Raw genomic sequence first — 14,318 nt, 5'->3', positions numbered from 1 at the left:
GTTTGAAGTCCCTGGACGATGCTTCTTAGGGGGGAGGCATTTGAGCTGGTCCTTGGAAGATGGTTGAAATTTGGTTAGAGGGGAGGGAAAGGCATTGGAAAGCCTTTGTCTTCAGATTCAATCAACATGCAAAGGATTATTGTGTTTTCCCAAAGTTTCTGCTGTTCTGCTGCCTTTCAAGGGGAAGCCCTCCATGAGTTTCTGATTCTCAGTTCAATTGAATTACCAGCCCATTGTCTGGGGAGAGCTGTTTGGTCAGGGAGCCCTGTGGACTTCACAGAAGCTTTTATCCTTTGAAGGAAGCTGTCCTGATTTGCCATTGTTAATGAGCCTTGTACTACACAATGCTCAAGTTTAAGACCCACTGAGAACATGACCATGTAGCTCCTTTCATCTCCACATGAGGGAAGCACATGGCATACAGCGGCTGCAGAAACCCAGCAGCAGGGCTGCTCCCCCAGCGTTAGGAATTGTCCTGAGCTTTCTTATGTCACATCCTAACAGCTTGGTACTGGGAGTGATGGACTGTACTGCTTTCCCCCTTCATGAATAAATATTAAATGTCTTGCCCCCAGGAAGATGAACCCTTTGTAGTCATGCATCTCTTCTGAACAGGCATCCTTAGGACCCGCACACTTACATTTCAATATCCTGTGCCTGCGTGAGGCTTAGCTTGGAATTTGTGAAATGTGCACTTATTGCAATGGGTATATTTTTACTCTGTCAGTGGTTTTTTGTTGTTGTTTTTGCATCAGATCCTGACTCACACGTTTGATCACTCAAAGGGCTCACCTCCCTTGCTGAGGCTCTCTGGGAAATTCATGGTTATTCTGAATATTAAGGTATTTCCCATTAGCTCAGGTAATTCCAAAAGTGTAGGTTCATCTTTAATCCCAAGATTAAGGCAAAACAAGTGAAAATGAGAGAATGGTTAAGAGAGGCCCCTGCTGACATGAAAACAGAATTTAATGGCAGTCTGAAGGACAGAGACTTTCAAACTTTTTCATGTGCTCATTCATATCCAGAAAAGATTTTGAGAAGGCCTCCTGAAAGATATACTTATTTAAATTTTATATACATGCATCATTATAGTTGTGTTACTTGCATATAAAAGACACACAGGAAAAGAAATAATAAATATAATTTAAAAATCAGTATAATCTCTAATATTTTCATTCCAAACTTTAAATAATCCTCTTTGGTGTCCACTGGTGTGCACACTCTGATCGAGTGCACCTGGGTGAACCTAGGGCAGCAGGCAGTGCGGAACAGTGCACTGGTTCTCAAATGCTGGTCTCCGTCACAATTTCCTAGAAGCTTGTGAAAACACAGATTTCTGCCTCCCCCAATGTCTCTGATGTAGCAGGTCTGGGGTGGGGCCCAAGAATTTGCATTTTTAACAACTTCCCAGGTGATGCTGGTCTGAGGACTATACTTTGCAAACCACAGATGTAGTTAAGAGCTTGAGGCTCAGTGAAGTGGTGGTCATTTTCCTTACCTCTTAGAGTCACTGCAGAGCTTAATGAGATAACAGAGACAAAGTGCGTTGGGCCCAGTGCTTGTTACCTACAAAGAACCCATACCTGTTGGCTGCTGTCTCATCCTCTGAATTATCATTAAACATCTTTTTAACGTAACAAAGTAGACTTCAGGGACTTTTGTGCCTTAATTCATGAGAGCCACGGGAATGTGTTTTTCTGCTTTAGCATTTATGCATTTAGAAAGACCGTGCTCCAAGTGAGATCTTCTAGTTGAACGGTAGAGACGAGGCTCTTTTGCAGGGTCTGCCTAAAAGAGAACAGTATGTTCAGCCCCCTCCCCTCTGTGTGTAACTGTTGATAGTGTGTGGCTACGTGTGTATTTCTGTTGTCCTTCGTATGTACTGAATTCTTGTTGCATGACACAGAGTTGACATTTTTGGTGGTTGTGTCTTTGAATGTTTTGGGGCATGAGGATAGTAAATTCAAGTGATTGCTTTGAATTTGATTAGTTTTTAACGCTTCCCTCTCTGCTTTTTCTTCCCTTCCCTGTTTCTTACGCATTACTAGGACCCAGTACCACCTGCCAGGAAGACTCATGCGCCAACCAGGGGGTCTGCATGCAGCAGTGGGAGGGCTTCACCTGCGACTGTTCCATGACCTCGTATTCTGGAAACCAGTGCAATGACCGTGAGTACAGCCTTCTCATGCTTGGATTTTTTCAAAGAGCTCAGAGGTTTGGAGAAACCTTAAGGAATGTATAAAATGATGTCTCTTCTGAAAGATGCATTAGCAATTTTCTCCTCAAGAAACTTGGGAGAATAAAGGCCTAGTGCTCTTATGTGAGGAACAAAGAGACATTTCTTGCTCAGCAACACTAAACGTTTTCCCACTTGCTTATTCCAGTGTTTTCCCTTTCAACTATATTACCTGTGACTGAGAAACAAACAAAGCAATTCAGGCAATATTTATGTTCGAAGGAGTTCTGTTTTTCATTAATGAAATCATCTGGATAACAATTTTTGAGACTCTTGTATGCACTGCCTAGAATTTAGAGTATATTTAACGAATGTAGTAGCTCTTTTTTCAAACATTCTGAATTTAGAGAACTTCTTAGACCTTTCAAAGGGTGAAAATGTTCAGGGCTCATTATGTTTTCCAATTAGAAAACATTTAAAGCATTGTCAGAGGTCATTCAAATGTTATGCAGGGATTCTGGAATCTCTGATCTCTGGCTAAGTTTATTGATCATCTATCTATCTATCTATCTATCTATCTATCTATCTATCTATCTATCTATCTAGATACTGTTTATATATTTATTTTGTGAGTATATTTATATGTCTCATCTGTGTATTTGGTTCGTATTGGCAGAGAGCCTGTGTCCACTAGTAATGCTTCGGGCACATAGCTGTTTAGTCTAGAAGAAGACTGATGTCATGAAGGTGATTCTAGCACTGCTGTGGAGATACTTTAATTCTGTGGGATCTACAACTGGGTCTCCACTTCCTTTTATGTTATTGTCCTAACATGGCCACTTAAAGGTGAGCAAACATTTGAAATTCCCAACTACTTATTGTGAAGAGATGTGTTAAAAAGCCCTGACTTCCTGTGTCCTGCTGACCTTCTGATTTTCTAAATGCAGCCTAAACCCATGGTAGGAGTTTGCTTTACAATGTGAACTCAGCTCATTGGCCTGTTGGTTTCATAAACAATGTGCGCAATGTTATCTGAGCAGACGATATGGCCACGTTATAGTTTTCCACGAGGGATTAGATGTCAGCTACAGTGCCATCTCCGCCATGCCTATTTGGTTTTCCTTGATTCCTTATTGCTAAGCGTTTTCCATGTGTGTGGTTGTCTCTCGTTCTGTTTTCCACTTTTCTCATAGCTTTTTGCCTTCACATGGGCCTGTCAGTTGCTTAAGATACACGAAGGAGAAACAAGTGAGGAATCGGGCAATGCAGAGAGAAAAGTCCTTGATAGTCATTGATCTAAGTGTAAGCGTTGCCTCTCTGTCTGTAATGCAAAGGGCACCCTCCCTGAGGAAGGTTTTGGCATCAGTAGCCCTTCCCAAGAGTTTGGCCTCAGTGGAAGTCCTGTTTGCATATTTGCGGTTTGCAAATCCCCGCGCCCTCTGAGACAGGCAGCTCCGGACCCATCGGGCACCCTGGAAACTGTGCTGTATGCTCTCCTTTCCCTTCAATTTGTCTGCATAGGACTCAGTAGGAAGCCCCCCACGCCCCGCTACATGGTGGCCTAATGCCTTTCTATCCTCACAAGTCCGTTGCATGCCCACGTGCACACCACTCGCAGCAGGAACCGGCTGCAGGCAGAGCAGGCGGGAAGGTAAGTGGCGCCGAGGCCGTGGATACGCGCATCTCGGGCAGGTACGTACGCGCTTCTCTCCGTGACCAGCTCCTCTGCGTCCGCCCGGGAGGGCATTGCTTTCCGCTAAAAGCTGAGCGGGTTCCGTGCCAGCTTTCCCGGTCGCTTCTGATCCTGTCATGAGGACTATCGCGCCTTTTGACTTGAGCTTTTGCCTACCCGTAATGAGGCTCTAGGACGAAGATTGGGGATGGTCAGCCTTCTTTCATGGCAGTAGATGCTCCTCCTTCAAAAATGCTCCTAAGATACCCAGGCTTAGTATAATGTACTTTATATTTCTATTCCAGAAACAGTGGAGTTGAATGTTTGATTGTGGAAGCCCTCTGAGCCCAAACTGCTAGAAGAATCCTCTTGCCCAGATCCCTCTGGAGAGCAGACCAGGGCTTCTGAGGCTGGGTGGCTGGGTGGACATGGGAGCAAGGACATTTTAACTGCAGAATGTGAGGAAGGCATAGATTGCAGATATACAGGATTACAGGAGCTAGCTATGAAGTTTGTATGTAAACTTTTTTTGTTGTTGCTTAAAACAGTAAGCATTTACTGTTGCTCATGGGGCTGTGGGTAAACGTTTAATGAAACCCAGCTAAGTATATGAAAATGGTAGGCTAATGGTTGCAATGGATCTATCTTTATCTAATGACTGACATTTAAAGTATTGGGGGGCTTCTCTTTTGCAACTAACGTCAGAATCAGTTTTTTTCCACCTAGAAAATCGGCCTCACTACTTTACATCATAGATAATTATTTTCTGTGTCAGCCTCGACCCTTAGAGTTGTAATTTGCTGCTTTATCTCACAAACATGTTCAAAACGAAGCCACCTTTCTGATATTCTCTGTGCCTCCTAGGTTAGCAAATTCCTGGTGGCTTAGCTTGCATTGGGAGTTGAGCATCGACTCTCCGTGTCACCAGCAGAGTTGAAAAAAGGCTCATGTTTGTCACTGGCAAAAGCAGAAAGGGGGGATGATGACTTGAGTGGATAGAAGGGTGAAGGAGGAGGGCTATGGAGGGAAGCAGGGAGGCCGTTGCTTGGTAGCATGGGTACTGCAGGTGGCCTGGCTTTGATCTAGAACGACTGGAGCATGGCGTTATAAGTGGAGTGCCGTCGAGGCAATCTGGCCTTCACCCAAGACTTGGGAATAGTATATTCTGTACAATGTTGTATCTATCTAAAATAAATCCTGTTCCTTAAGATGCTGCCATAGAACCTCATGACTTCGTTAGAGGCTCAATCTAATGATAAAGTGCATTTTCCAGGTGGAGATAGGGTTTGGAGCTCTCATTTTCTATGAGCTGTTTCTCAGGACAGCGATTGATCCTCAGTTATTGGAAATGAAAACATCTCAGTTTATCATTGCACATCCAAGAATAGGAAACTGTTCAACAGGGAAATGGGTAGGCTATGATATTTTCCAAAATAAAGTCCTCAGTTCATCATGTTGTAGGGAAGCTAATTATATCTGGGGTGACTTGCAAGCTTCTAAAGACACGTTTGCATTTTAAGATCTTCTTCCTTTTTCTAGCGTTGGTTCTGTAACTTACAAGTTTGGTGGGTCTTTTTGGCCTGTTTGCCAAATTCGGCACTTGCTTGACGATTTTGAGTTGCTGTCACATGAATGTGGCCCCCATGAGTAGAGTTTACATTTAAGAACCGTGTCTCCTTTAGCATGAGTAGGCCAGACATGGATGGTTTTAACTTATTTTATCATTCTCTGTGAAAGTACGGTGGGCTGACGGAGGCAGTGGGATGAATTCCAGGTTCATTCTTATAAAGATAGATGCAAAGCTGATATAGCCGATATGACAGTATGACATGTATTAGGTGGCCTTGTATAAGAGTGATCCCCTTGTATTTGATAGAAACAAAAATCTGATTGGAAACTAAAGTGTAATTTATTTATTGTCTTGTATAGTTTTATTATACGACTTTCCATTTCTTGTTATGGTAAAATCATAGGGAGTTTCCTTTAGGTGACTTTTAGGGCCATTTACCATGGAAAAAATCATCCCAGAAGCAATCTTGACTTCATGTAGGATCCAGTAAGGAAACACAAGTGACATTCACCAAAGAAAACTTGTATTTTTTCTGAAAAATTCAAAACAGAGCGGGCCAGCTTCTCTGAGGGCTAATATCAACTGAATATTAACATAATATTGGGGTTATATTTTAAGAATAACAAAAGAATGGGACCTTACAAGGGTTCTTATAGGGGTGTTTTTTTAATATTTGGTTCCTATTGGTATTTTAAATGAGGACTGAGATCTGGGAAATTTCAGTATGTTGTATCCATTGCACAGCATGCAAATCCAGAGTCCCTTTTCCATACACGAGGCAGTGCCACCCTCCTGGCAGCCGACTGTTGAGTCCCCTTCTCGTTCAGAACAGCAAGATGTTGCACAAAACCCAGCTCCCTTGTGCATACCCACACACATACAGAAAGTTGTCATTTGTGGGGGAGTCTTTGAAAATAGCAATTTGAAACACCTCACATCTATCCTTACCACCATGGTTCCCTTTTTAGCATGTTTAGCATGCTCATGACAACTGTCTTAAGTTGCATATAATTTTGGGACCTTGTTATTGCTTGTGCCCTGGAGAAGCAAATGTGGAACAGTGTGCGTGTGGCACGTGACTCCGTAACACACATCACGCTCCTGGATTTAGAAATGGGGTGTGTTTATAATGGCTTTGTGGGGTGAAGAGTAGGGAATAAATGCGGGTCCTCAGTCCACCCTCACCAGCCAGTTACCTGCGCTACATTGCCAGGTGCACATCGTGGGCCCCTTGCTGGAGAAATTGCTGGGTTCCCACCGGCATGTGATAATAGATGTCCTTTGCTGGCAACACATCACAAGCAAGCAGCTGTGGATCGTGCAGACAGCGGAGTGTGAAGCGTGTTTTCAGACAGTTCTCTGCTGGGGTGGCTGTTAAGCTGCACTGTCGGCTATTGATTGGCCTTTCGCTTTTTATTTATTGTGCAGGTTTATTTATTTTTTTAATGTAGGTTGGAGTATTGATTAAATCTGTTAAAAACGCATTTCCCATTCAGGCTTCAGAAAAGATAAACAATGTATGCATTACTTAGGGTACAAACAAGGGCTCAGACGCGTGTGCTCATTCTGTCTCCTGTGTTCGTGAAGGGCCACTGGCATTATGTCACGAGCCCTATTTGTATAGCAGTGATTTCCAAGGGTATCATTCTGTCAGATGTCCCCGCTTTTGGTTATGTGTTTATTTCCTGCCTCTCTTTTCAAGCTCTGCCTGTCCAGTAAATAGGCCACATCTGAGAAGTTCACTATTAAGACAGTTGTTTGTTACTTAGGACACACTTTCTCATTTATTCATTGGCTCACCAGACATTTCTTATTTAAAGATATGAGCAGAATAAGATACAGTCCTGTTCTTGAAGACGTTACAGTCTCATGGGGGGGGGGCACGTATGGAAGTGCTTCAGGAGAAGTAGGAGCATATACAGCAGGGAGTCGTAAAGTAGATTGATGTCAACTGTCTCTGCGGTGGAGACTCATGAAGAAGAGCTTCTGTTAGTAGGAAAGTTTTCACTGGCAAATGAGTCCTGAAAGAGTAGTAAGAACCCCCTAAGCAAATATGGTCGGGAAGAGGGCTGGGAAGGAGAGACCGCATTCCAGTGAGCAGCCACTGCTGACGTGCTCGCTGTTTCCTTCCACTTATTCTAAGCATTTGTACGGTTAAGATCACACTCTGTAAAATTTGTGCACTGCTTTATTTTAACATCGTATGACATGCATTTTTCAAGCGGTAAAAAGCATTGTCAGATATCCGAATCTCCTTCAGTAGAATGCACATTACGGTGCTCAGTAAGAATCCTCCGCGTTGAATCTATTGCCGAGTCTCGAATGTGGCCTGATAGGGTCCAAATGTTGATTCGTTTCATTGAATCATCGGTGGACATTAATCTTGGATATTTATTTATATTGAACCAAGTTTTTAGGTCGATACATAACGTATATATGTGATTAAATTATAAAAGATATCATAGCGTAGTCATTAAGTCGATTGGCTTTAGAACCAAACTGCTTTCAGTGCCAATCCTGACTTCAACACTGTGAAATTGAATGAGCTGCTTGGCCTTTTAAAGCTCTAATATAGCACAGGAGTGTGATAGGTACTAAATAATTAGGAGTAGTGATAGTTTTTATTATAATTAATAATATTAGACACTTGTCAAGTTTTTATGATGTTGCTGACACTCTACTAGGGCCTTTATAAAGATGCCATCCCTTTAATCACCCCCAAGTCTTTAAGAAATACTGTACTACTATTGTCCTGATTTTAACAATGGAAAGGAGGTCACTGAGGAAGAAGCTGAGTGAGGACTTGAACCCAGGTATGTCTGATATGAAAGCTCACATTTTTATTAGATTAGCTACTATTACATTATTAGAAATAATAAAGGTTTAACATATGCATTAAATACTAGACTAGAGTTGCCAAGTCCTCACAGACAACCAAATTATATAAGAATATAGGGTTTGAAAGGGAAGCTCAGTGTTCTTGGTTGTTAATTTTATCGTGTTGTGGAATTCTGAACACATTAGATATTTTTGTCTTAATACTCAAATGGGGCCATTTAGAATATCTCTAGATACTGTGGAATTAACAGACTTAATAATCCCCCATTTCCTCAGATGTTCCAAATATTTATATTTTCATTCTCTATTGACCTAGATTTTCTGATTTCTAGTTTTTAACATTGTTGCAATTCTAATATACATTATAAAGCATAGTAAATGAGACCATTGATGTGGAGTGTATGGCCTGTGTTGAAAGCCTGACTATCACTTAATACCGTGGACAAGTTAATTCCTCTGTATCTCTCAGATGTGGATATTTATAGTCCTATTTCCTTCTGGATGTTCAAAATTTAATTCATAGTTGTGAAGTTTAGGACATGGCACAAAGGAGCCCCTACAGAACTACTAGCTACTCTTCAATATAATTTTCCAAAATTAGAACCATGATTTATACAAATATAATTTGCATAAAGTTAAAAACACAACTCTCTCATAAATATAGAATGAATGTGTGTCAAATTTAACTCCTTAAGGAGGAAAACAGAAGGATAAAAATGATAAAAAAAGCAGAATTTATAGACATTAAAAGAGTAATAAAATACAAATTTAGGTTAAATATAAAACTGGTGAATATCTCAGAGGGCAAAAGCCCTTAAGCTTTGGTGTTATCTTCACTAATGAACATTATATCTCTACCAAACAAAATCTACAGGTTGCTGAGTCATCTCACAGACTCGGGGTCCCAATTAACAGTAAATATCAGAGTCAAACACAGGGACATTTCCTATAGAATTAAATATTTCTGGGTGCACATGTTAAACAGTGTCTCTATAAGACATCGAAAGGGCATAGGGCTCTTTCCTCGCATTTTTTTCCTAATTTTTGGATAATTTTTATTAACAGCATTATGATCTATTTAATTTCACATCTGTTTTTACCTTGAATGCCTCCCTTGTACACAATTACCTTTTATTTTTTAACCACTTAACTGCATGCTAGTCACTGTGCTGACTGAGTTCCTGATGTCATTTATCATTTAAACAGCCCAAGAAAGTAGATACTATTATGATCCCTGTTTCACAGATGAGGGAAGTGACACACAGAGATGGCCAGTGATTTGCTCAAGGTCACAAAACTATGAGGTTGAGGGACAAAGATTCAGTTAGGTTTGTCTGACCAACAAGTTTGGGCTTTGACTGCCCATGTCTTCTGAGCGCCTCAAGGAAACTGCTTAATGAAAACTCAACTGGACACATAGGGATTTTGATTCTTAATGAAAACTCACCTGGACGCATAGGGAGTTTGTTTGGTCAAGGAAGCAGGGGTCCATCAAGCATTTCTTCATCTAAGTTTCTTTTATGAGTCCCTCATTGCTCTTTCCCTCTGGTCCCTCTGATAACACTTGATTAAGCTCAGTGGGTGCCAGGATTGATTTGGCTCTTGCCGAGCTGTTCTTTTTTTTTTTTTTACATAAAATTGTGGTTTCTTTTCTCACCTACCTTTATCCTGTCAACCTTTGCCACCTGATCCATGTCTCTTTGCCAAATGAAATGAAGAAGTGTTTTCAATTATAATTGAAATAATAATCGATGATGGAGCTTTAGTTTTGCACAACTCTCCATAAAAATGAACCAGGACTCACAGGTAAAAGGTTAGTTTTTGCAAATCCCGGTTGACACTTGGACCCACGATTCAAGGAGAAATAGTCTCCACAATTCAGGATCCTGTCGCTTGTCAGGGATGGTTATGAGTTGTTGGAATCTGTGGCCTCACTAATTTCATTTCAGCCATCTTCAGCACGCTATATTTGTAGACCGTTTTTATTGCTTATGTTTAATTATAGCCCATTTATTTCTGGTGTGCTTGCTAGTTACTTATTGATGGTGATGGCAGTAATCCACTGAGAGCCTATTGGTTCACAGAAGATAATTTTATATTACCTTGTTAGTCACATACAGGTACAATCTCAATGTATTTTTCAATACAGACTTATAATTTCCTACATTTATTTTCCTCTACACTTATTTTCATTTACATGCAAAGGCAAAACAGATGTAAACAACTTTATCTTCTTTCGTAAAATAGGGCTAATAAATATAATTTGGTTTCCTGCCTTTATGTTTCCCCCTGAAGATTTTTTTTAGGGGGTGAGGGTGGGGTGGGCATTAACATCCCAGTTAAGATAGAGGACAGTTCCGTCTTCTCATATAATTCTCTTCTGCCCCTTGTACTCGGTCCTCCCCTCAAAGGCCACTACTGTTTGAATTTGCATCAGCAGACATGAGTTTTTCCTGTTCTTGAATACATATAAATGGAATCATACAGTATGTGATCTTTTATTTCCATCTTCTCGAGCACCATGGGATGTTTTTAAGATTAATCCAGGCCCCTGTGCATGCTAGCGGCCTTGCTATCCTCGTCTCTGTCTCCTCGTCTGAAGGAGTCTGCCTGGGAGTCTCACCCTGATGCATGGGGCAGAATTTCTCCCAGGGCAGCACACGAGGGGGCGGGGGCCTGTCAGGACAATCACTGTCCTTCGCCTGCTGCTCAGTGTCTTGTAAGCTGTTGTTTCGCATTTGGTGTCCTTTGCACGGTTGGTTGAGGTCGCTGGTAGATCTGATCTCTATCACTATCTAGGCTGGAGGTGGACATCAGCTCATTTCTTTCTTTTTTTTTCTTTTATTGTTCAAAATACTACAGATGTCCCCTTTTCTCCCCATTGACCCCTTCACCCCCACACCCACTCCCTGCCTCAGGCCTTCACCACACCCTTGTCTGTGTCCTTGGGTTGTGCATATATGCATGTAAATTCTTTGGTTAATCTCTCCCTACCCACCCACCCACCCCCTCCTTCCCTCTGAGATGCCTCAGTCTGATCCATGCTTCCATGTCACTGGATCTGTTTTGTTCATCAGTTTATTAAGTTCTATATATTCTACATATAAGTGAGCTCATGTGATGTTTGTCTTTCTCTGCCTGGCTTTACCTTTACACTTTGAGATTGGGGGAGGGCATAACCCAGTGTTCTGTGTTTTAAGCCATAACCTCTTAGGGATGATCTTAAGCTTTGCATCAGCCCCAGAAGAGCCTTGGCAGTATAGAATATTCTGGGACCTGTCCTTTTGTGGGAGGTCGTGGGGGGAGATCCTTCAACTCCAGTTATGGGCCTTATGTAGTCAAAGAGCCTTGGACAGCCAAAAAAGCAGCACACAGCTAGTTAAATACCTGTGACTGTCTCTCCATTAAGCTTTTCTTCTTCTGAGTTTCTTTTATGAGGCCCTCATTGCTCTTTCCCTCTGGTCCCTCCGATAACACTTGATTAAGCCCAGTGGGTGCCAGGATTGATTTGGCTCTTGCAGGAACCATTCTTATTTTCTTTACCTAGAACTGTGGTTTCTTTTCTCACCTACCTTTATTCTGTGGACCTTTGCCACCTGATCCACGTCTCTTTGCCAAATGAAATTAAGAAGTGTTTTCAAACAAAATATTTGGAGACTTCAGGAAAGTGGAGGTTTTTCTAAACCAGGGAGTCTTTTAGCCCTTGACTGTCCTTATTGTGATCTTAAGACTCTGGTGGGGACTTATTATTTTAATTTCTGTCTATGAAACATATGAGGGGAACTTGCATTGTTTATGCTTTTAGTTTTAACTCACTTTTTTTTTATAATTAAGATTATGCACGATCACTGTTGACAGTCAGGAAAATGCATAACAGCACAAAGCAATAGGAAAAACATGCATAATTTTACCAATTACTTATATGACCGTGTTCTGGAATATGCATGGTGTCAAGCACATGATGGATGTTTAAAAGATATGTGTTGGGTGAATGACGGAGCTTTGCATAGTTTCAAAATCTTAGTTGAACAAAAGTCCTAGCGTTATTTTCATGAAGTCAGTAGCGTTTCTACCAGGACTAGGTGTTTTCTTGCCGGAAGAAATGCGCTGGGGCATTCGGGGATTATAATGAACATCCCAATATACAATTTTCTTCTTGAGATAAAAACGGAAATGTCAGGATTTTTGTGTTTCTTTTCTCTCCTGCCCTTGTTCCTTCTCACAGAAAGCCTTGCAGTTTCTGAGGAGTTACAAGTAAAATGGTTTTGTAGTTGGAGGGAAAGCGTCCTTATAATGTATATGTGGAAGGAGCCACTTGGATCCCAGTGTTTTTCTGCAGTGCCCACTTCCAAAGCGACGTTGTGGTTTATTCCCCAGGGTGGGATTTCTTGTAATGCTCTGGTCCCCTAGAGATCTAGTGCGACACTAGGACTCTCTACTTTACCATCACTTGTCAATTTCTGCTGAGTTTTCTGTTGACAAAAACTAGTACCGCGTGACTGAACAACTTCGATGACTGTGACTAAAAGATGTAAAACACAAAGGTTTCTTGATTTTGTTAAAAATATGCCTTTTATTGATTTCAGAGAGAGGAGGGGAGAAGGAGAGATAGAAACATCAGTGATGAGAGAGTCATTGATCGGCTGCCTCCTGCACGGCTCCCGCCAGGAATCGAACCCGCAACCCGGGCATGTGCCCTGACCGGGAATCGAACCACCATATCCTGGATCCTAGGTCGATGCTCAACCTCTGAGCCACCCTGACCAGGCAGTTTCTTGAATTTTGTACATCCTGGGTTGCAAAAGTTTTGTATCTCTGCAGGAGAATTTCGCCAATCCTGGTAAGCTCTCTGCAAGCACTCTCAGGAGCATCAGTAGGAGATAATAGCATGTGGCTTTGGGCATTATTTCCTAGTAGATTCATTGGGTGCTTTTTGTAATCAGCCCTCAACTAAGTCTAAAATTGCAATTTTACCCTGATATTCTTACGTGTAAAACCAAATAGATGCTTATATAAATAAAAATAAGCATATGGCCATATATACATACTATAAATAAATACCAATTTCCTTTAGGGTTTTTTTCGGTTATTCTGAAATAATTTTTCTGTCCAAATACGTTTGATTCTGTGTCTTGCAGAGTCATGTGTGAACTTCTGGTTGTTTCTCAGTCAATGGGCAAGTTGTGTATTTCTGTCATTGTAAAAGTAACGTGTCAGCCTGGGCCACAGAGCAGGTATCCGTCTACCTTTGAGGGTATTTGGCAGAAAGTCCCTTGATCCCATCTGAATACCCAATAATTGGAGTACGATTTTGTCTCTGAAACAGGATTTAGATGGGGGATGTCTAAATTTATTTATTCTTAAGTACAATCTTCCCGTCTCTTCACTCTACCTAAGTTCCCATATGGCTCCCTCATGCTGGCACTCGAGTGTGTCATCCAGTTAAAGCTCACATCCCTGCCCTGGCACCAGGGGGGCCTTTGGAAACGGGCCTGAGGTTCAAACACAGCATCACACGTGTCCGTTGTCCCGGACTTATAACAAACGCACATGGAGAAGGGTATCTTTAAACAAGTGAGTTTACCCAAACAAACTCTGTGTTGGTAGAGGCTTCCTTCCAATCCCCACGACACACCACATGTATTTCCAACATGGAACTTATTTAATTTGCATTTGGATTAATTTAGCGTATTTTCCTATCATATAAAGGTTAATGAACGATAAACACAGCTCTAACCAAATCTCACAGCTATTTCCCAGTGTGGGGCAACATTTTGCATTTAGTTATATTTGGTTTCCTAGGTAATATCTAATTGTGCTATATTTCCTCCTGCTGCATCTCTTGTCACAGGGAATGCTTTGGTGGCAGATTCTTAGGACACAGAGCAGGGCAGGAAGGAGTGTGCGTGGAAACTCTGTGGAAGCCGCGCTAGTGAGAACCAGCGGGGCGCGTTATAAAGTGACCCCCCCGCTGCTTCCCTTGGCAGCTCTGTGCTCCCTGCTGCTGGCCTCCCTGCTTTTATTTCTGAAATCTGTCCTGTGTGCCGGTTCCAGAGTCATCT

General features: G+C 41.7%; 1 protein-coding gene across 8 annotated transcripts in view; it reads left to right on the top strand.

Annotated features, from left to right (window-relative positions):
- Positions 1–14,318, top strand: part of NRXN3 (neurexin 3) — a 1,308,313-nt gene that overhangs the window by 578,795 nt on the left and 715,200 nt on the right. For all 8 annotated transcript variants that reach the window (XM_087818808.1, XM_087818802.1, XM_087818795.1 and 5 more), the window contains one exon: positions 2,049–2,168. In XM_087818808.1, coding sequence (XP_087674934.1) covers positions 2,049–2,168 — 120 coding nt within the window. The remainder of the gene's footprint in view (positions 1–2,048; positions 2,169–14,318) is intronic.

Source organism: Miniopterus natalensis, chromosome 1, assembly GCF_054644295.1.
Source record: "Miniopterus natalensis isolate mMinNat1 chromosome 1, mMinNat1.hap1, whole genome shotgun sequence".
In the NCBI taxonomy this organism is placed as follows: Eukaryota; Metazoa; Chordata; class Mammalia; order Chiroptera; family Miniopteridae; genus Miniopterus; species Miniopterus natalensis.
Note: the sequence above shows the minus strand (reverse complement) of the source record. Positions and strands in the feature narration are given on the sequence as shown.